Source organism: Paralichthys olivaceus, chromosome 7, assembly GCF_024713975.1.
Source record: "Paralichthys olivaceus isolate ysfri-2021 chromosome 7, ASM2471397v2, whole genome shotgun sequence".
NCBI lineage: Eukaryota > Metazoa > Chordata > Actinopteri > Pleuronectiformes > Paralichthyidae > Paralichthys > Paralichthys olivaceus.
In genome coordinates, this window is record NC_091099.1 from 23,267,304 (window position 1) to 23,288,180 (window position 20,877).

General features: G+C 40.2%; 1 protein-coding gene across 2 annotated transcripts in view; it reads right to left on the minus strand.

Moving 5' to 3' along the window:
- Window positions 1-2,747: 2,747 nt before the first annotated feature.
- Window positions 2,748-20,877, minus strand: part of grm8b (glutamate receptor, metabotropic 8b) — a 120,094-nt gene continuing 101,964 nt past the window's right edge. For both annotated transcript variants that reach the window (XM_069528450.1, XM_069528451.1), the window contains 2 exons: window positions 6,912-7,158; window positions 2,748-5,075 (listed from right to left, as the gene is read on the minus strand). In XM_069528450.1, the coding sequence (XP_069384551.1) occupies window positions 5,026-5,075; window positions 6,912-7,158 (297 nt within the window). In that variant the 3' untranslated portion in view covers window positions 2,748-5,025. The remainder of the gene's footprint in view (window positions 5,076-6,911; window positions 7,159-20,877) is intronic.

Below are 20,877 nucleotides of genomic sequence, written 5' to 3' on the forward strand. Positions count from 1 at the left end.
ATGTGTGCTTATGTCCCAAAGCAAGACTCCAACAAGTGGATCCTTCCTGGCTCAACATATCCCAGGATTCATTGCGCTTAAATGACGAAGGGACAATGCTTAAGTTTCATACTTCAACTCAACCAATCATCTACGGAACAAATGATTAAAAAAACAAGGGGCAACCTCAGCTCTGTTGCTAGGCAACAGCATTAAGGCCTGGATGAGTTGGTGACACCAAGAAAGCCTCTGCAGACCAGAACGTTTCATTTGGGTACGGCCTTAGCAGTCTACGTGTAGACTGTCTATGGGTAAACCAGGCCCTCAGAAGGATCCACGCCCCGATTTGAGACGCAGCTTAATTCTGACGTCAAACGAGGATGCTGGAAGTGAGGGTGCTGAGGTAGCTACAGCAACTCCTAATGGTGACTCACAGCAATTGCAAGGAAATAATGTATTCTAAAAAAGATTTCAGAAATGTGTATTGAATTTTCTACAGCAACATCATGAGTAACAGGCCTAATATGAACCCTTTTTTATTTTCTTGAATAATTTGTTTTATTCTAGAACATTCAGTATATTTTCTGTGGAGCCTATTTGATGCATAACTGTGATTGTGGATTTTAAATAGTTTGCTGACAGTTGCCTTTATTAAAATTGGTATAAAATGTTGTTGGTCATTCAAACTAATAGGAATAGGCATTATATAGATTTGATCTCAACACCCCCAACTCTGACTGACTTCAAGAGTCCCTGACTTCTAAGTCTGTTTAAGCTGCTGATGATTACTCACTTACACACTTCTGTCGTACCTGCTCACCAAAGTTACATTGTGCAGGAACAGGCATTCAGCAAAATAACAGAGGCAACATTCTCACTGTAACAAGTCAGTGTAACATCAAAATGATTTATAAGCTTGTTATTATAAGTGATTTAAGTAGCCAGGTTAGTAGCTGTTCCATTCAATTAATCACAAATTGGCAATCCTTTTACTGGCATTCTGGGAAAAACAGCGAGATAGACAGGAACATAAATAAAGGAGAAAAAAGATGCCACTTCAATGGGCTCAGACGTTTTAAACAAAATCACACAACGCTACTCAAATTGAAAGGTTCCAGTGAAGAGGGTTGTTTGAATGGGCTTCTCTTTTGAAGGCTGTTAAATCTGACTCCACTCAAAAAATCTGTCACAGTATTAAATTTGCATTCAACAATACCGAGACCGACTGAGACCCAGACACTTTGACTCCAACAGATTAATAACAACTGAATGTTGCAGGATGAATACTTGTCATCCACAGACTGAGATCTGTACTTCAGATTTTCATGGCAAGTTGTTTAAGGTTTCACGTTAAAACGGCATGTTACTGATGCGTCCTTTTCTTTTCCCCTCTCAGCTGTCCATCTGTAATTTCCTTGTTGAGACATAATGGCCCCTTGTGTATCTGAGCTGTGGGGGTCAGAGGTCACCACCACATTAGTTCCAATTCACTAAACAAGCAAAATTTACCTTTTTTGAAAATCATACGGAGGTTTTTTTTTATTTTAAATCAGGTTTGTGCTCCCCATCTTGCGTTTCAAATGCAGACAATCGCACAGCAAAAAAAATAAAATAAAAAAAATAAGACAGCACAGATCCTGCTGTACAGTTACAAGGTGCTCCTTTAATCAATACTATTTTATTTGTATAGCATGAATTCACAAATCACATTGCCTCATTGGGCAAACAAGGTGTGACATCCTCTGCCCTTAACCCTTGAATAGAGTGACACACACACACACACACACACACACACACACACACACACAAACCTCCACAAAAAAAAATAAAAAAAATGTAGAAACCTCAGAGAGAGCCACCCTCCCAGGATGGACAGAAGAGCAATGATGCCACATGTAACTGAGTCATCAAAATAGGAACATTAATAACTTTCATGTGAAAAATCAGATAGAGAGGTGTATCAATGTTTAAAGTATTTATACAAAATAATGAGTCTGACAGAAATGAAAGAAGCAGTAATGACAATTGTAATGATAAAAGTATGGCCAGTAATAGTAGCAGATGTGAGTGGGTATATTGTATATCAAGCAATCTAGTTGTAATCATAATCCATGATCAGCTGCCACCTAGATCATGATCCAGGATGTGGCTGCAGCCGTGATCCTGACAAAACACTTGACAGAAAACCTTTCTGCTGTAAGCTGATCACAGGTTGATAAAATGTCAAGTGGAGTAGGAGCAGGATGATGTTTTCGATGAACTGAAGAGGAGTGGATGTTGAAGAAGAGCCGCTGGGAGAATGTGCAGTCTGAAAGCTGCAGCTGTACGACCAAGTCACCAGAGAGACGTGGGACAGACATGGTGCTGCAGTTACTGGGTCACTTTGGGGCCACAGAGTCAATAGTCATCTGATGCTACTAAATCTGAAATGTGAACAGAAATAATCAGATTAACACATTCATTCTTTTAATGCTCAAAACATGTAGTCTTCTCTGAGTGTCTTCACTGTTGGACACCAGATGTCCCCAATTTTATAGCAACAAATTACAATCAAAGCCAAGTGTCCAGCAGACAGAATGGATCAATTCAGAAGAATATATATTATCTTTCCGTCATTGATGCAAAAAGGGCGTATATATCGCTGAATAGCTTGCACTGTACAGTTAAATCATCCCATGATCTGTAACTAATAATAAATCATAATTTTCTTTTTTTCTTCTTCTCTAGTACCAATATTTAATTCAAATACAGCAATGAAAAAATTTAAATGTTCCTAGAATTGTCCTTGGGTACGGTACTTAAATGTACTGAGGGATATCTGAGCAGGAAAATTCAATAAAATTTTATTTGAGCGCCAAATCACAACATTACATTAACTCAAGGGCACTTTACATAGTAAGGTTGACACCTCACACAATTATTGGACGCAACAGCTCCTACAACAAAAACTTTGAAAACTTTGGACAGAAAAACTCCCTTTGACAGGAAGAAACCTCTAGAACGGGACTTAGTGTGGACGGCCATCTGCCTTGACTGATTCAGTGAGCGGAAAAAACAAGGAAGAGAGGTGTTGATGTCATTAATGATAGCAGCACCAGTTCATAATAATAATAATAATAATAATAATAATAGTAATAATAGTGGAGTAGTTTCGGATCTGGACCCTGAGAGAGAGGGATAGAGAGAGAGAGAACAAAGAGCGGTTCAAAGGTTATTAACATATTGAGATTGTCTCATTTATGTGATGATTGTTTTTTACTTTATCATATTAATTTTCCACACCACATGAAACAGTGTGTACAGAATTAAAGCTTTCACAACAATACGAACCATGGAGACACAGTGACAGTGTTAAAACATCCCAGAGCAAGAAATCCAAATTTACAGCTGCGCCTGAGGACAGTGAACATGGGATTAGACAGAACCTAAGATCAAACCCTGTGTAGAAATTCAGATGAGCAGTTTCATCTTGAGTATTCATTGCAGTGCGGAGACAAAGCTTCTTTTCTTTCAGCTGACTGCAAACGGCAGAAATGAGAGCAGCGCCTGGGGAAATAAAAGCAGGATGCCTGCAGGCTTCATCACAGACTGTACCTGTCCTGCTCTACTTCTCTTCCAGGAGCTTCAGAAATATTCATTACATGCATGAGGAGTTCACTCTGGCAGCTCGTATTGATCCGTCCTCTCCTGTTCCACTGCACGTATCGATCACATCGACTGTGTTTTTAAAAGTCTGTAATGAGGCGCACACTGTGCCGAGTTTCCTGCCAGACTCAGGTTTGCATGATGTTAAAGGTCAAATCCAGCGCATATGGAGTTTCTGTTAATTTCCTGCTCTGCAGCTTCTACCATACTTGGACGTATAGTGTTTGGTATAGTTTCCCCTTATCCTTTGAATGTATAGGTCATGTCTCTTATCAAATTCTCTCTATCAGCTACTTAGCAGTAAAATGTTGCCTTTCAAGGCCTCTTACAGTAAAAACTTGGATATAGTCTCCAATGTTTGTGGAATTTAACTATAAAGCCTAAAGCTATTAACATTCCACCAACAACGCTGTTGTGTTAGTTAGACTGCCACAGTCTATGGATATGATGAAGTGTAAAGCACAAGAGACTCAAGAGACTCACAAAGAAAGAACGTGAGCATTTCTGGAGCAGAAACACCTTCGCTGTTTTCAGAACTCTGGAGAATGTCTGCACAATTGGGACTTTTACAAATGAACAACACAGCAGGAGATTTTCCACTCAAGTTCACAGAAATCTCCATTTGATTCGGTTGAGGGGTAACGCAGGGCGTAATGTTTGAATTCTGCAGTGGTGATCACGGAGTTTTTATTAGGGGGTTGAAAGGAAAAACTCTTTTGCACTTTTGCATTGTCAAATACAGCCCCTCCAGAGTCAGTCTGACTGAAAAACAAAATGAAGAAGACACCAACCCCCAACATCAACGAAACAATAATGTACATTTTCTTATGTTCCCCTTCAAACTGACCCAAAGACGACACAGACTACTTAAACATTCTTTTATTATAAATAGATCATTTGTATCAAAAGTAGCATGCTTCAGTTCAACCATGGCATTTAGACATTTCACAACCAAAAGCTACAGTTCAGTTACCCGAGAACACCGACGGACTCATCCCATAATGCAGGTCGACGGACGCACGACATGAGACAAGAATCAGAAGTTTTCACAACCACAATTTTTTTTTTACGTACAATTAGAATAACAACAAATACGGTTGGTCTCCATTATTTCTTTTTTTGTATTTCTTTATGAGGACTTTTTTTGTTTTTCAGGTTACCATACTCCTGCTTCCTCGCGTCTCTCAGATGATTTTTAGTTGGGATCCTCTCTGGTGTTTGGTGCCGTACACGCTTGCTGTCTGTAAACACAAAGACACCACACACTTGTTGGTTCAATTTGTCAGTTGCTCTGTTCCTTCACATTATGCAGAGCATCTCTGTCCTGACTCTGGTGACACCTCCTCTGTCTGACAGAAAACTCCCTGTTAAGGACGTCCTAGTGTCAGAGGCATCTTTCCCTCACATGGCGTGGTTGGTGTAGCTGACGTAGGTGGTTTTTGTTGGAGGCACTGAGGAGGGAAAAGAAAACAGTAGGTTGGTAAAGGGAAACACTGCCCTGCAGGTTCAGCAGATTTTCAAATGTCAGTGAATGTCTCCAAAGTCAAAAAATGAACGTCTGACCACAGGTAACGAATCACATGGAGCTGATTGACCAGGAAACGACTGTTTGTCAGGATTCCTGTCACACTCCACCTGACTACCAGATCTCCTTGTTCTTTCTTCCTGCTTGTACATGCATCTGCTCACGTGGCACGAGTGACCCAAAAATTCACATTTGATCACGTCTTTGCATTGACATTGTATGTAATCTCATCGACTGGGACAATATGCTTCGTGTTTGGAGCGAACGTACCATCAGAGCAGTGGAGCTAAAGGTTTTTGCACTGGGGGGCATGAATACTCTAGCTAAATTTAAATGTAATGTATTCAGCAGTTATTATGGATCAAATAATCCTCTGATGCATTTTCACCTGGTGTACTTTCTCAAAAGTGAGTCTCTCCCTCACAGCGAACACTGTGAGATAAAAGAGGAGGTTCAGCCTCGTGTAGTGCTGAGAAAGTAACGCTGATGTGAAAGCTGCTGCTTGTTAGATAAACACATCACCTCAGTCAGCACATCTCTGATGAGTAAACAATCCAACGTCTCCCACTTTTCTGCTGACGGACAGAGAAGCAGCTTTGAAGTGTTACTCTGAGCTGTAAACACTTTGGCCTCATCACATCTGGTCTCAGGTGACGTCTAAATGTCGACTTCCTGTTAAATCCTCATTATTGGCTCCATTAGAAATCCAAAGACTTTACAGAGAAACTGAAGCTTGTCTTTGTACTGTAACTGTTTCACTGTAAATTCTTCTGTCTTATTTTGAAGAAGCAGTGCCACATTTGGTTAAACCTACTGTTATAGAGTCAAATAGAAAGATTTGTATGGCCAAAAAAGACATGTCTAAAAAACTAAAAGACAACACTTGCATCATCCAAACGTGGCTTCATACAAATCCATAAACATCACATTAAGTTGTAACCTCTGCTGTGTACAGACCATGATGACATGTCACCACCTCCTCCCACCATCAAGAAATGAAGCTAAGATATCCTGTGTGCTGCCATCTTGCACTGATGATGTCATTTGGAGCCAGTGCCTGAATGTGATCCCCGGTGATGGAGCAATCAAACACACTGGACCAATCACAAGTCTCAGCTGTCAATCTTAAACTTTCTGGAATTCAATTCAAGTCAATTGAACTCACATCAGTGTGACAAGGACTACCTACAATGACAGAAACCGTTTTTGAGAAAAATGTATTTGATGCGTGTTTTAACTTTTAACTTTTTCGACATCCTATTCGACATAGAAGAGGCGGGGTTTATGACCTATACTGTAGCCAGCAAACAGGGGGCGATCAAGGAGCTTTGGCTTCACTTTTGGGGGGGCTGTCATGTCCTCCATCTTTATATGCAGTAATTGGTATAGACATGTTTGAAGAAAGCACGACCCCATGACTCACTCATGGATGCTCCTCTCCTGTTGAGCCATGATGGGTTCATGGTGTAAGTTAAAGACCAAAAATATTGAATAAACAATGATATTAGATATGATATCAACAACCATCCTTGTCCATTGACATGAAACGAGCCACATGTCAATGGGATGGTTTTTTTTAACATCTGGATCAGTAGAATTGTGGAATGCACCCTTTAGCTGTGAAACCTAATTTATAAAAGTTTTATCAATATTTGATATTATTTTCTGTAAAATCGTCCAACTGGTTGAACTGGAATCCATTAAACCATAACGCCAGCATTCAACCAATAAGATTATGAGGTTAAACCCCTCCTTCACTTACCGCTGGCCTCCACGCCCTCACACAGCTCCGTCTTCACCTCACCGTTGGGCCGCTCCGCTGCCAGCTGTGACAGCTTGCTGGTCATGGTGGCGGCGGTGACGATGGCCTTGAAGCTGCGCTTGCGTTTCGGGACGTTCTGCTCAGGGTGGAAAATGATGATGTAAACCTTTGGCATGTAGAGCATGCCCAGAGAGACGGAGGCGCTGAGGCTGAGGGAGATGGTCAGCGTGGCCGTCTGGATGTACATCTGAGGAGTCAACAAGGCGGGGAGAGGTTAGGGGACGGGTAATCACACAAGACAGTGTCTGGAGCATCTCAGTGATAGAACCTCAGTGGACTGTGGCTTAAAACAACCATTCAACTCCAGTTTTGTTGCTTTTCATGTTTTCACTTCAACTTTACTGGTACACACACTTGAAATCAAGAAATCATAACACGCAAACTACAAAAAAAATTCATTCACCAAGATACTGATTTGTGCCAAAGATAACTGATAAATAATGTTGACTGATTCTGTGGAGTAAACAAAGTGCTCTGTGCTCTCAAACTGCTCAAAGGTGGAAGTTTCAGATAACTCAGATAAATGGACATTTTTAAAAAGCTCAAAATATTTATTTGCAAGTGTTTTATGATGAAGAAAAATATATATAAGACTCCAATAAAACATAGGGAAACAATGGATGTAAAACTTTGTTTTCAAGCAAAATCAAACTTTCATTTGTTTTGATTGATCACTAATGTCATCCCTTATTTGGTTCTTTTGTTTACTTAAACTAACAACTCAATTTGTAAGTGTGTATGTGTGTGTGTGTGTGTTTTCTCTCAAAATACTCAAATTACTCACTTGTGTCTTGAAATCAAGACATTCACAGAGCCCAGCAGGGATAAAAACTAATTGTGCAAATGAATAATTTATTCATGGGCTTGTGTTCATAATTCTCTGTCCAGTGTTGTGTGGGCGAATCAAATAAATAAAGCAATGAAATAATTATCTCAACACAAGGTGAATATTTTATTTCCTGAAACACTTAATCATGTCAACAACTATGTACTTTGAGAATCTGTGAAAGATCCTATAATCTACCTGATAGTTCCACAAACATCAGATTGTATGCATGTGGAACGTATATATTAAACCCATCATCATATTGGCTTCACACTTAGCATGTCTATTGTTACTAAAAAGTGCAGTGCCAAGTTTGGTGTGATTTGGACACGTGACACGTTCGATATCTTTAGTAATTGAATAAACAGGCGACCAAAGCTCTGTAGCAGTGGGGGCAGGGTGGCGTGCGAACAGTCAGTCTGTGGACCATGTTGAATATTTCTTCATCTATATTCTCAGATAAGCTACAGCAGAGATTGGTATCTAGCAGCCTGTGGCCAATAATATCTGTCCCACCAGATCATTTTGATAATCTGATCATTTTGATTTCACCACAGGAGCAACACAGACACACAGCATAGGAACCGATCTCCTTCATGGCATTCATAAAATATCATTCTCTTTAGCAAGTTGTCTTCAAAGTAAAAGCAAAAGTTTTGTTTTGTTGCTGTAATGCTTTATGTTGAGCTCAACTACAGAGCTTTTATTTTGAAATGTTATGATCTGATGACCGATGAAGGGGTGGGTGAAATGTCCAATACAATTAGTGGTGAGTATATGAGTGAATTTCCATTTATTGGTGAACTATCCCTTTAAACAATTTCAGAAAAAAAGCTGCAACCAACATTACAAACAGACCATGCACTAGTCACATGTTCTCATTAACTCCTGTAGCTTATTCAGTGCAGCTCAAAGTGCTCAAACACAAACTATATTAAATAAGAAACTTAACAAGTTAAGTTTAAGTTTAAAAGTTGAGTCTGTGTCTAAATACCTCACAGTACTCATGAATTAATAGACATTAAAATATTCTCTGAATACATACATTTTTGTTTTCTTTTTCCTTTTACAATTAACCAAAAACATCCGTATTTGTTTGCTCAAACAATTGTTCAGCACATTTCAGTCATCGCCTAACTGAGTCATGCAGTATTCTGACAATGAAACCACAATGGAAAACAAGCAGATAAACCTGATGGTCCCATATCTGACTCAGCTCAGTTCACTGTAATCAATCAGTGACTCATGTTTGTGGCTGCAGATTTTGTTTTCTCAGGCAGAGACAGGAGCTGCCTTCACTGACAGTCTTGTTCTCCGAGTGACAGGTGAAAAAGAGTGGCGACTTTAGGCCTGGGGTCTCCTGTGCGGTGGCAAAGTGTCACACATGTTTGGATCAGTTTTAAAGGTTACATTGCTTCCTCTTTGCTGTTTTTGCTGTTGGTGACACTCAACACTTTCTGCTGATTTTACCCATTTCAGGTCTGAGGGAGAGAGGGACATCACAGACTGTGTATAAAGATGGACATTGCGTCTCCACTTCCTCCTGTTATATAATGAAGCTAAAATATCTGATAATATACAGGTTCTGCCATCTTGCCCTTTGGATGACATTTGGAGCCAGAGTCTCTGCATTAGTTATTTTTACATTTTCAAATAACTAATTAAAACCAAAATGATCAGAGACATGAAAACATTAATCTAGTAAGAAGTAACAAAAATGACAGAAACTGTCATTGGATAAGTTTATTAAACTTGTAATTTTACGTTTAAGTTTGATCCATGTCCCATCCACCAACATGGAGGAGCAATTGTTTATGACCTATACTAAACCCAGTGAACAGTGGTTGGTCAATGGCAAAAATTTGACTTCCCAGAGTTTTTTTAGGGTAAAGAATTTACCTCTGGAATAATGAATTACTGCTGATCAGTAAATCTAAAAGTTATTATATACATTGGTGGCATTGGTGCGACTGTGCTTTCTGGCACCGCAGTAATACCTACTATATCTTTTCTTGAAAGTTCCGGTATGCAGTGGTAATTTATTTAATAGGGCTAGGTTCAGTTCCATTCAATTTGTAATCATTTTGTCTTGATATGAAATACATTTTCAGAGAACAAAAGGGTTGGTGTTTATTGTTAAAGTGTAAAGTGAGCTCAGGTAAGCAGGAGTGTGGAGGGAGGACACTCAGACAGAGACTCTGGCACGGTTCAAACCATCTGCTATGTCTGCTGTGATCCTGAACCAGCGGCTCTTATAATCTTACAGTGTTGGTCCAAAATGGAAACTCTGTATTCATCCTTTTTGTCTGAGTGTGTGAGTGAGTCGTGGCCAGCCTGGGGTCTGTGTGTGTGAGTGTAAACTCCACAGATGAGATGAGGAAGCAACAGGACTCGATCAAATACAGAGACGCACCAGCTAAGTGTTTGGCGCAGTGGTGCAAGAAATGAACATTTTTAGTTGAACATCACAGATTTAAATGGTCGCACTCTGGAAACCCTGTAGTATTAAAGTAGTGTTGCAATAATAATATTGTACATTTCTCTCAAAATCCCATGGCACACGTGGACTTGCCTCACAGCACACCAGTGTGCTGCGGCTAAGCATTTGGGAACCACTGATATTCATGAGATACATGAATGCCTATGTGAAACATGGTGTATGTGTTGAGTTTAACCTGCATTAGTCTACACTTTATCTTCAGATAACCTACTTGTTATTCATTTGCAGTATATTCACATGTAATACATTGTTTATAAGAGACTATAATGTAGCTGTGCATCGATGTGTCTATTATTGTGTTGTTAACAAGTATTACTCTGTGGACACTCATGTGGTGTCTCCTGTTTAAACAGATAATGAATGATCACGTAATAAAACACAGGCATTGCAGTTTTGTACATTTTGTCTGGGAAGTTAGAATTGTTGACACAAACACTGAAATTGTTTGATCATATTTTTCTATATTGCTCATAAAATGTGAACATCTGATACATACTTCAGAACAGGTCTGAGAACTTTAAATGCACGTGACATTACATACATTACTTACTTGTGTCTCTTTTTTGATTTTTGTTCCATATTCTATTATGTTTATTGTTTTTTTTTTGCAGTTCTATAATATCCAGAGTGGTGAGTATGACACGACTCTGTGGAGACATTACATTTACTTCACGACAATATGGAGGAATATTCATGCAAAACAGGATAAAGTGTAATAGTGCAGTACAAGCCTGTTATTAAGTACTCGCTCTCTTTGCGCATAATGTAAATCAAAGCATAAAAACTCTAATAACAAGAACCAGAGACACAGAGGTAGATAATAGTGAAGAAACTAAGAGGCACAGTCTCACAGTGCTTCCTCCTCTCACCTAGTTATCGGCGAGCTGTGAATCACACGTATCCAGCAGTTGACGAACTGTTACAGCAACACCATGGGAGCAGCTAGATGATCATTAGGTCCTGATAAGGAGACCTGCTCTGCTCATTTCCAGTTCTACATTCATAATTTGGGACTCCACTCGAGTCTCTCTGCAGAATTCCCAGTTTAAAAAGCCCCTAACCGCCCACTTTCCTTTGTTACGCCTATTTCCGAAGGGCTCTGGCGATGTCATACATTTTGCTGGGGGTTGAGATTTAACTGTTTATGTTTGGTGTATATTTTGTAACTCCTGTCTTCTTTTACAAATGTTGATGATGTGTGAAAAGAAAAACTGTAGACTTTCATCTGCTGGCTAACAGATTTTAAGAAACTGCACATGGAAATATTTGTTTTCAGCTGTAAAATAATTGTATGTCTGATCATTATGCAACACGTTAATGCTGGTTTTTATATGACATTTATTACCAAATTTAGAAAAGAAACAACAATTTATTCATGGGTGAAACATCGCTCATGACGCAAACTAGTGTTTCTAGTGTATACAGTGTCTACTGTTTCAGATGTGTCTACGTCATGACATATAATTTAAAAAAGGTTAACAGCCTCTAAACAAAGGCAGCCTGCCACCATGAGTTGAAATCTGGAAAGGCTACCTCATTATCAAATCTATGCTGGGACTAAACCCCTAAACCACCACATCATCACAAGAATCTCACATCCTCTTGGCTGTCTCTCTCATACCTGCACCGTTTGAACTGCTGGAAGAGACAGCCGAATGTATCAGTGGTTCAAATGGTTCGGGACCTCTGCACTCCTCAGAGTGCTGTATTTTTCTTCAGGCCCTGCTGAAGCCCTGGCCTCCTGTGCCTGCGGTTCAAACGACTTGAGACAACCATGGTCTCTGCCGTCCAGAAACTTTAAACAACATTTTTCTTGCAAAAGTGTGTATGCCACTACTGGGCTCATGAACATATAGCTAGACAACCTAAAAAACTTAGTTTTAGCAAGCTAATTGGTATGTTGCATGTGTGTTTCTGATGTCAATGATGGGGGGTGGTTAGAAGACATGTCTTAGCCCTGCCTCCCAGCACTGAGTTCTAAAGATCCTTGTATATACAGGAAGAAACATTTCATCAAAAAGTTAGGGGTGAAGTCCCACTTTAAGACAATCAAGATAAGATAAAATCAAAATAAGACTTTGAACACAGTAGACATTCATTTCTGAGGTAATTATCAGTAAACAGACTTATTCTGAGGTGAATTGCAGGTGACAGAGATGTGAGCTGCCGCAGTAAATATAGACCATGGGAGTGAAGACTGTGGAGCAGAGAGAAGAGCTGCCGCTCAGAGCCGGTCGACTTCCTCTATCACCAGACAGAAGCAGGGGATTGTCTGCACGAGCTGCAACAGAGCTGAGAACAGAGGCAGCCACAGTGGACACTGTGGGTAAAGGGCCTGTGTTCTCTCAGTTGTGACAGGAAACATCACAGTGTTGTTTTGTATTTTCACTTGTCGCTGCCATTGATGCTGATAAAACTGGTTTTATAGTGAAAACCGACCGTCTGCTGCAGAACGAAGAAACATTGACTCAGCACATTTATCAGAGAACGAGAAAGAGACACCGTCTGATTCAAGCTCACTCAACCACACACGCACGCACGCACCATGCAGAGCTCAGCCAGGCAACACAAACCTGTTTCCTCTCCCCGCCCCGCAGCATCTGTCACAACACACCTGTGCTCATGCTCCCAACACACAACACCGCCAACCACCACCACAGTAGCGATCACCTGCGTCGCCATGGCAACCCTTTCATGTAAGTTGAAGCCTGGGTTAATGGCCCTCTGACTGAGTCAAAATGACAGCGGGGAATCCTCAACAAGGCACCGCCACCAGGGCCCAGAGGAAGGAAGGAGATTTGGAGACAGATGGCGAGTCCCCACCCCCAGCAGCCCAAAACAACGACGGCGGTGATTCCAGCAACGCATCAAGGAATCATTATGAAAATGTATGACAGACAGTGAAGCATAAAGTCATTTGTGGGCCTGAGAGCAAAACACGCTTGGAAGTGATTTATGTGGCTTCTCCGACACAAGCTGTTATCAGAAAGTCCAATGAAATGAGCGGTGGGAAAGTCAGACAAAGAATCTAATGACGCAGTTCGAGGGGAAAGGTGAGGAAGTGCTGGAAGACAAACCTATGAACAACTGCTCAGTCTTAGTGAAGCTTCACACACAGATACTAAGTGGCTGGCAAGATCTTTCCTGTCACGAATCTTAAGCTTGTAATTTACATGCTCTGTTTCCACTGGACTCTATGTCCTTGTCACTGCTGTAGGACCCAGTGTAGGGAACATCTGGAGACCTCGATGATCAGCTTTTCCTACATTGGGTTTGAAATATGTTTTCACTTGTTGGGGTAGAAAACATCTTGGTGCATCAGTTTCAGCCACAATCAAGATGTTCCTGATTGACTCTCACCTGCACTGTGCTAGAGTATTTGAATATAAAGAAAACTACAATTCATACAAATTGGATGAAACGAACCAGTGAAAACATCAAGAAAATTATTCTACATTAAATTTCTGCCAATAGATCCCTTTCACCTAAATCTTACACACTGGACCTTTAAATTTCCAACAATTTATAACGTAATAAATAGTCTAACATTATTAGGCATCCGCAGTAATTATTATTTACTGGTACAGTGCCCATTCTAAACCTGCCTGTTAATAATGGTCAGTTTTTATTGTTAGTTTGATAGTAAGTGGTACAGAGTGAGGTAAGAAGACTTTGTGTTCATCCATCCTGGTTTATTTACAATGGAGATAGTGCAGTCAATGTTGTTCAATGAATTTCTTCATTACTGATCATCTGCAGTTTATCAGAGGAAGACTGGGTTCACAGCCTGTCAGCTGTTTAGAGAGTTTTCTGGCTCTGACACTGCCAGATAAAGGAAAAATGACCATGTCCCACAGGTTTTAATAATGCTAGCAACATATTGAGAAAGTCAAGCATCTGGAATGATAATAATGAACAAATATCTGCAGATCTACTGACATTCCCATCAGCCTCAGCTGTTAAAAGTGTTAGAGTGCATTAAAGAATTGGAGGACGTCATAGCAACACGAGTTCAGACTCACTAATAACCATTTCCAATGGAACACATAGAGAGCAGGTATGGGTTATTTTTTTATTTTTTCTGGGGTTTATATATACAAGGATGCTCACAAATGGTGCAGCTATTAAAACAAAACTTAGTTTAACTCCTTGTAAGAATCATCCAACTTTTAATCTTCTTAGCTGGGAAGTTTAAGGTGAAGGAGGAGGTTGAGGAGGTTAATGGCGGCTGAATCCTGTGACTGCATGGCTCTGTGTGTCTGTGACCTGGATGCCACCCCCTGTTTGATCAAAGCAGAACTGGTTTAAAGCTCAGGACTGTGAAAGTCTGATCTCAGAGCAGCTGAGGCCCAGGTGAAAGTGGAGCACTGTATATTTAGTCTGAATGTCGGCAGCAGGCTGCAGGAGAGAGGAGACCCAGGTGGATGAAGCTGATAGGATCATAAAACACACAGATATTCAGCATAATTATCTCATTTTCCGTCAGTTTGGAAGTTATTCATCAGCGTGTAAACCACTACTATGACAGACTGACTGCACCATGCTGATTTAAACTGATAACAGCACTGACACTTTTGGAGATTCACAAATGTTGGGCACTGTAGCCCACAGGTTCTCCATCTGCTGCACTCATCTGCGATCAGGCCTCATGACTCACCACTACAGCACCATGTCTATGTGGTTCATCCACTTTCTTAAAGTAGGCCCTGTCCCTACAACAAAAGTACACATTTAACCTCAAGCAGAAACAACTTTTATCATTGTTATATTGGTGTTGGCTCGCTCTGTACTTCATAATGCAAAGAATCTCAATGTTCCTGCGTTTCATGTCACTCGTCTGTTATTCGTTGGAGGGCCGCCTGACGTGAAGTGCAGTGCCCGAGACTGCAGTAACTCAGAGAAAAAAAGACATCAGAAGAAAAAACACTGTGCACCTTATTCCCTGCACTGCTCTGTAATCACTCAAATTTGCAAAGTCAATTAGTGCAGATGCATTTTTCTTACACGATGATCCTTGACTGGCTTCCAACTCACAGGCTGTGTTAACGTTAACGAATGGCTCTGCTCGAAATGAAATCCACTGTGTTTTCATGAAGTGAAGAAACACTCCCTGAAGATACTCAGGCAACATTAGGCAACAGCTCCCACGAATCCTGAAATGTCCTAGCAGCTCTCACTGCTGATATTTTTAGAATCAACTGTTTCCCATGTTGAGTTAAGGAACAAGGACGTTTTGGGATTTTGGTGACTCTGCTGAGCACTACAACAGAAAATGGTGAATGTATCTGTCAGGTTATGCATAACAATTTTGATATCAGTTAAGTCTGGGTTCATTAATATAGGCCTTTTGAAATGTTGTAACTGTATATTAATCCCTTTGGTGTGTGCGGGGGCGTCCAGCAGCATCCTGATGAGAAGATGAACCACGTCCTCCAATTTTCTTTTGAGTATCTGTGTCTCATAATAATTTTATACCAACATTAGTGGGTGACACAGGTACTCTTAAACACAGATAAACCCAGTAAATAAAAGAGACAATTGACTCATTTCCCATTGCCAGTACAGGAGTTCTCTCCCTGGTGTGTCATATTCAATATCACGAAAGCCCCGAAAAACGAGGCGCTCTCTCACCTCGCTGTCTTGCTAAATTAACACGTTCAATCGGGTGTCACACATCTATCGTTACCGATGATCGCCGCAGGTGATAAAAACCTGTGTCTGCTGCAGAGTCATTTGACCCGGGAGTGAATACAGATTTAATCCATTCACACTGCAGACAAAAGCCAAACATTAGTGGTTGTCAGTGAGTTTTTTGACCAAAAGGAGCTCAGGGTCGGAGGCCAACTGAAGCCTACTGTTTATACTGAACATGCAGAAGGTAGGTGGTAGCAGTCATGCAGCTAGTGTGTGCTGCTTTCCTGGAGAGTTGCAAGTATCAGCATGAGTTGACCCATCAACCAGTGATGACGTGTGTCAGGACGCCAGCTGTGTGTGCGCCCTTTAGGATGAGTGCAGCGACAAAGACACAAACTTCAGCTGCTTGATAACCTGATCGTCAGGTAGCTCTAGAACTCTGCTTCAGCCTCATCCATCTCTACACTGACACTGCACCTATCCGCCTTGTTGATCTCACGCTCCATCTTATCTGCTCTCAAAGACGAAACCCTGAGACTGGCTGGTCCTGACGATTGCTCCACACTCAGCTGCAAACTATCCTGTCGCAGGACGCCATCATCTACACAGAGCAGAGGTACGATCCTCAACATATGGCACACTGTCACCAAAACTAGTGACCAGGGACAACCCTGGTGGAGCCCAGCGTCCACAGAGGGTGGACACAACAAGGATCACTCGACTCATTGGCCACAGTAGTCTGTAACACAATGCCCAAGTGTTTGTATGGGGTGACCCATACCAGTTTCTTGCCACAGGACACTTGTAGAATGCACAGAGTAGGAGCCAGGGTTTGAACTTTCTATCGCTAATCTAATTTAATATCTTCTCTTCATTTGGCCCATAGCAACATTTCCCCTCAGATAAAATAAAAATATAATGCTGCTTAAATGACAGCTCTGGCAGGCTGTAACATGGTGGCTGGTATTGACTTTCTCTCAACAGGTCTGAGGCTCCAGGAGCAGATAAGCAGCAGAGCATGGCTAATCACTGCTCGCACAGTTTTCTCTTTCAGAAGCAGAATACATTTACGGCAGGGAAAAAGGTTTAAATAATACGTTTTATGTGATTCACCAAAAAAGCCTCTTAAAATCCATAAAAATTGATGGGTGTCGAGGTTTATTTTATTAGAGGTGAGATCTGTAAAATAATAGTTTTAAAACTGTACAAACAAATTAGAGAAATTTGACTTTAATCATGAAATGATTTAATCTGGTCATAAATGAGAAGTTTAACACTTTCATATCCAGTTAAACAGATTATTATGATTATTTGTTTATTTATTAACATTTTCTTATTTTCACACTTTAGAAGATCATTATTCATTTTCTTCTAACTTCATCTGTCACCCCTCCCCCACACATACACACACAGAAAGTGAGAGAGAAACAAAAAAAATCCCTTCATAAATACATTTTCATTTTTAAAGAATGTATTATTATGTAATTATACTATGCTAATTATTAAAGAACTAATTATATTTAAATGTTTGAAAATTCGTAATTGCTTCATTTTAAATAAGTCTTAAGTCATAACCCTCAAGATTTTCATAAAATCTAATCTTTTACATTACACCAATTATATATATATATATATATATATATATATATATATATATATATATATATATATATATGTATAGTGGTCTTTAGTCTGCCACTCGGATGAGCGATGCACATGAAAATAATCCAGTGTGATTTTATGTTACTGTCAAACAATGTGACATAGTCTTATGTAGGGTTATTCCATGAGTTTGCTGGATATCCCATATTTGGAAATCAAAATGTAAAAGAAGATGATAGTGTTGATGATGTTTCTTACCAAGTTTCTTTGGTAAGAAACATTGCACAAAAACATCTAATTCATATTTCTGTGATAGTCACAACTTCCAAAAATAAAGATTTGTCAAATCCACAGTAGAGTAAGCAAATGTGAGTCGATTTTAAAGAGTCCGACTCTGAATCACAATGGTTCAGTCCATCAAAAGGACAAAGGTGATCAGGAGGGTTTCAAGATGCTCAGTTTAGAGATGAGACGCTGAGTCGGTACTAGGATCCACATTTAGATTCACCATGAGAATCATCTAAAAGGAGCAATCCAACATTTAGGTAGGTACCCACCCACCCACCCACCCACACACACACACACACACACACACACACACACACACACACACACACACACACACACACACACACACACACACACAAAGATGAGTGGAAGCTGTGGGAAGCTGTCATAGCCTCGTCTCATCTTATAACTACAAAGCTGCTTGATTTACATCTCTCTGGTCTTTACACGTGTCTTGTTTGTTTTGTAAAATCTGAATTTGTTGCATCTGGTGCGGCACAATACATGTTTCAGAGATTAGTGCGTGACTTTTATACTCCTGAATAAATCCTGAAGGTGTGTGGCTGTAGGCGCCATTAACGACACTAATAATATCACTGCTGGCGTATTAATATGATAAAGTAGCTCATCAGTTGAGGTCAGAGGAGCTGGATTCCCGTGGGGAGCTGCCGTGGGTGGAGGCTGCATGTTAATCTTCTCTGGGATATCAAAGCCTGGTTCATTATGTATGGAGGCAGCGTGACTTTCTCTCAGCTGCTTTGACTTCTCTCTGTTTACCTGCCTGTGAATGTAAACGCCTCCTCAGGCAGCCTGTGCTGCGTTCAAAGCCCAGCCCCTCGGATAGGCTTCTAATTCATTTTTTGGCATCCCTCTCTCCTTCTGTCTGTCTCAGTTCACCCCAGTTATAGCCAGCACAGTGCCGCCGACTGCTGCTGCTACTGTAAATAATGTCAACCTGTGAGAGTCTTCACAGCATGAACTTAAAGATCAGCTGGTTAGTTGAGGGTCATTTATCTTTTGGTTCTTTTCATAACAGATTTCCTTTTTTATTATTATTTAAGTGCAGGCAGGTATTACAGAGGTTTGTCTCTGGTCAGGAAGCTGCAGGGGAAACGTTTGAGAATGAGAAAACAGGAAACAATCAAACAAATGTGATGTCAAAGAATGATTTGTGTGTAGAGTTAATTCCTTTCACTGTATTCACAATGATCAATGATGTGGTGAGTCTGACAAAGCGACAGACGAGTGCATGATGAGTTAATTACAGTGAAGAGGACGACAGAAACGCTCGGCAGCCATCTTCATCGACTGCCGTCACACATCTACGACCTCCTGACAACCTCAAGTACATATGAGGATCTGCAGAGATCAATACATGGCATGTCTCAGAGCAGTGTTTAACAAGGCGTTTCAATGGAGGCCCTTAGTGAGTCACCCTCATTTGTGGCTGTGACAGCTAATATAGCAGACTGAGTATGACAGAGAAGGCAGCAGTAATGGCTTGGGATACTTACAGGAGATATTACCTGCCTATTATCAGCAGCACCACATCTTCCGAAAATGGAAATTGTAGCAAGTGACTACACTCAGATTCTTCTGTACTTTTTTGTTGAGTGTGTTAAGTGTGATTGACTTGTTTTATTCCAGAGTTTTAATAGAGAAGCCACATGCAGGTACTGCAGCTTGGTAGGTGAATGAGAATTAATTACAGTCAAACAAAATGAAACAGTCTTTTGAGAAACCCAAAACATTTTTTACGTGGCAGGTAAAAAGTGCAGAAACAAAAGGTCAATCCTGACATGAAATGAAACTGACAAGGTTATGCAAGTGTCAACCAATGTGAAACAAGACGAACTGACAAGGGGAATCACAGACAATATATTCACAATGGAGTCAGCGAGGATTGAACATTGGTGAAACACATTAAGAAAAGGTGCACACGATCACGAGGGCAGGAAACTGGACAGACAGGAAATAAAGTCTGAAACACACAAGGAGCAAAGGGTAACTGCCAATAAACTGAAAAGACCCTACAAATGAAAATCTGGTGCAAAAACATTCTGTCAATAGCTCATAGAGTTCAGGACAGATTTGAAAAGTTGATTTAAAGTTTGTAACCTTGTTGATTAGTAGGGGTCGACGTCAACATTTCTGTAGATTTTTTCCTGCCTACTGTAAGTTAGTAACGGAGGTAAGCTGTTGCTGTTTTGTTTCTTCATCTTCCCTTAAGTTAGCAGTTACTTTCTAGTGAATTTTGTTTTGTGACATTCGATATTTGAGGTGTAACGGTACAGGTGCGTTCTTCTTTTGGGGACTCCAAGCACATGTTCTGTAACACCTCGAAGAGACAAGCATCACATTTTAAGCAGCAACTAAATTGACCGGCTTTTCACAGACGACAGCTCACTTTACCATGACTCTCCTAGTTTCAGTGTCAACATCCATTGTGCAAAAAATATCTGCATTATTGGAGACAAGGCATACATCTGTCTCTCGTACTCAAACCTCTTAAGGTAAAATCATTTTTTTACACTTTTATTACATCCACTTTTAAAACTTGGCTCTTCAAGTTACATTTCAGCTCCTTTTATCACTCTCATTTAAATGATACTTCAACTTAGTTGCGTGCTTATGCTGAACTTAATCATTCAGTTATTATACAGTTTTATTAGACAGTTTTTCCACTGGTTTCTCTACTAGTCACTTCACGTCATTTCCGATGTGTTCATACTGTAATTTTATGATATTTTAAGATATAAATGGTCCTGTAGGGAGAAACAGAATGATTTATGTAACTGTGATTCCACTGAATAAATAATCTCAGATATAACTGAAAAGTTTTGAATGTTTATTTGATGTACAGGTGTTATTGATTTACCTAGTGTGATGTTATCGAACACATTGCATTAATTGCATTTGCAGGAACCAGGAACAGAAGACATGTGGATGTTTAGTAAGTAATGAGGTGTTTGTTGAGTTTCTATCTACAATTAAAAATGTGGCTGCCCTGAGGCTTAAAACTAACAGTCTGTTTGCTGTATTTCCTCTGAACTGGG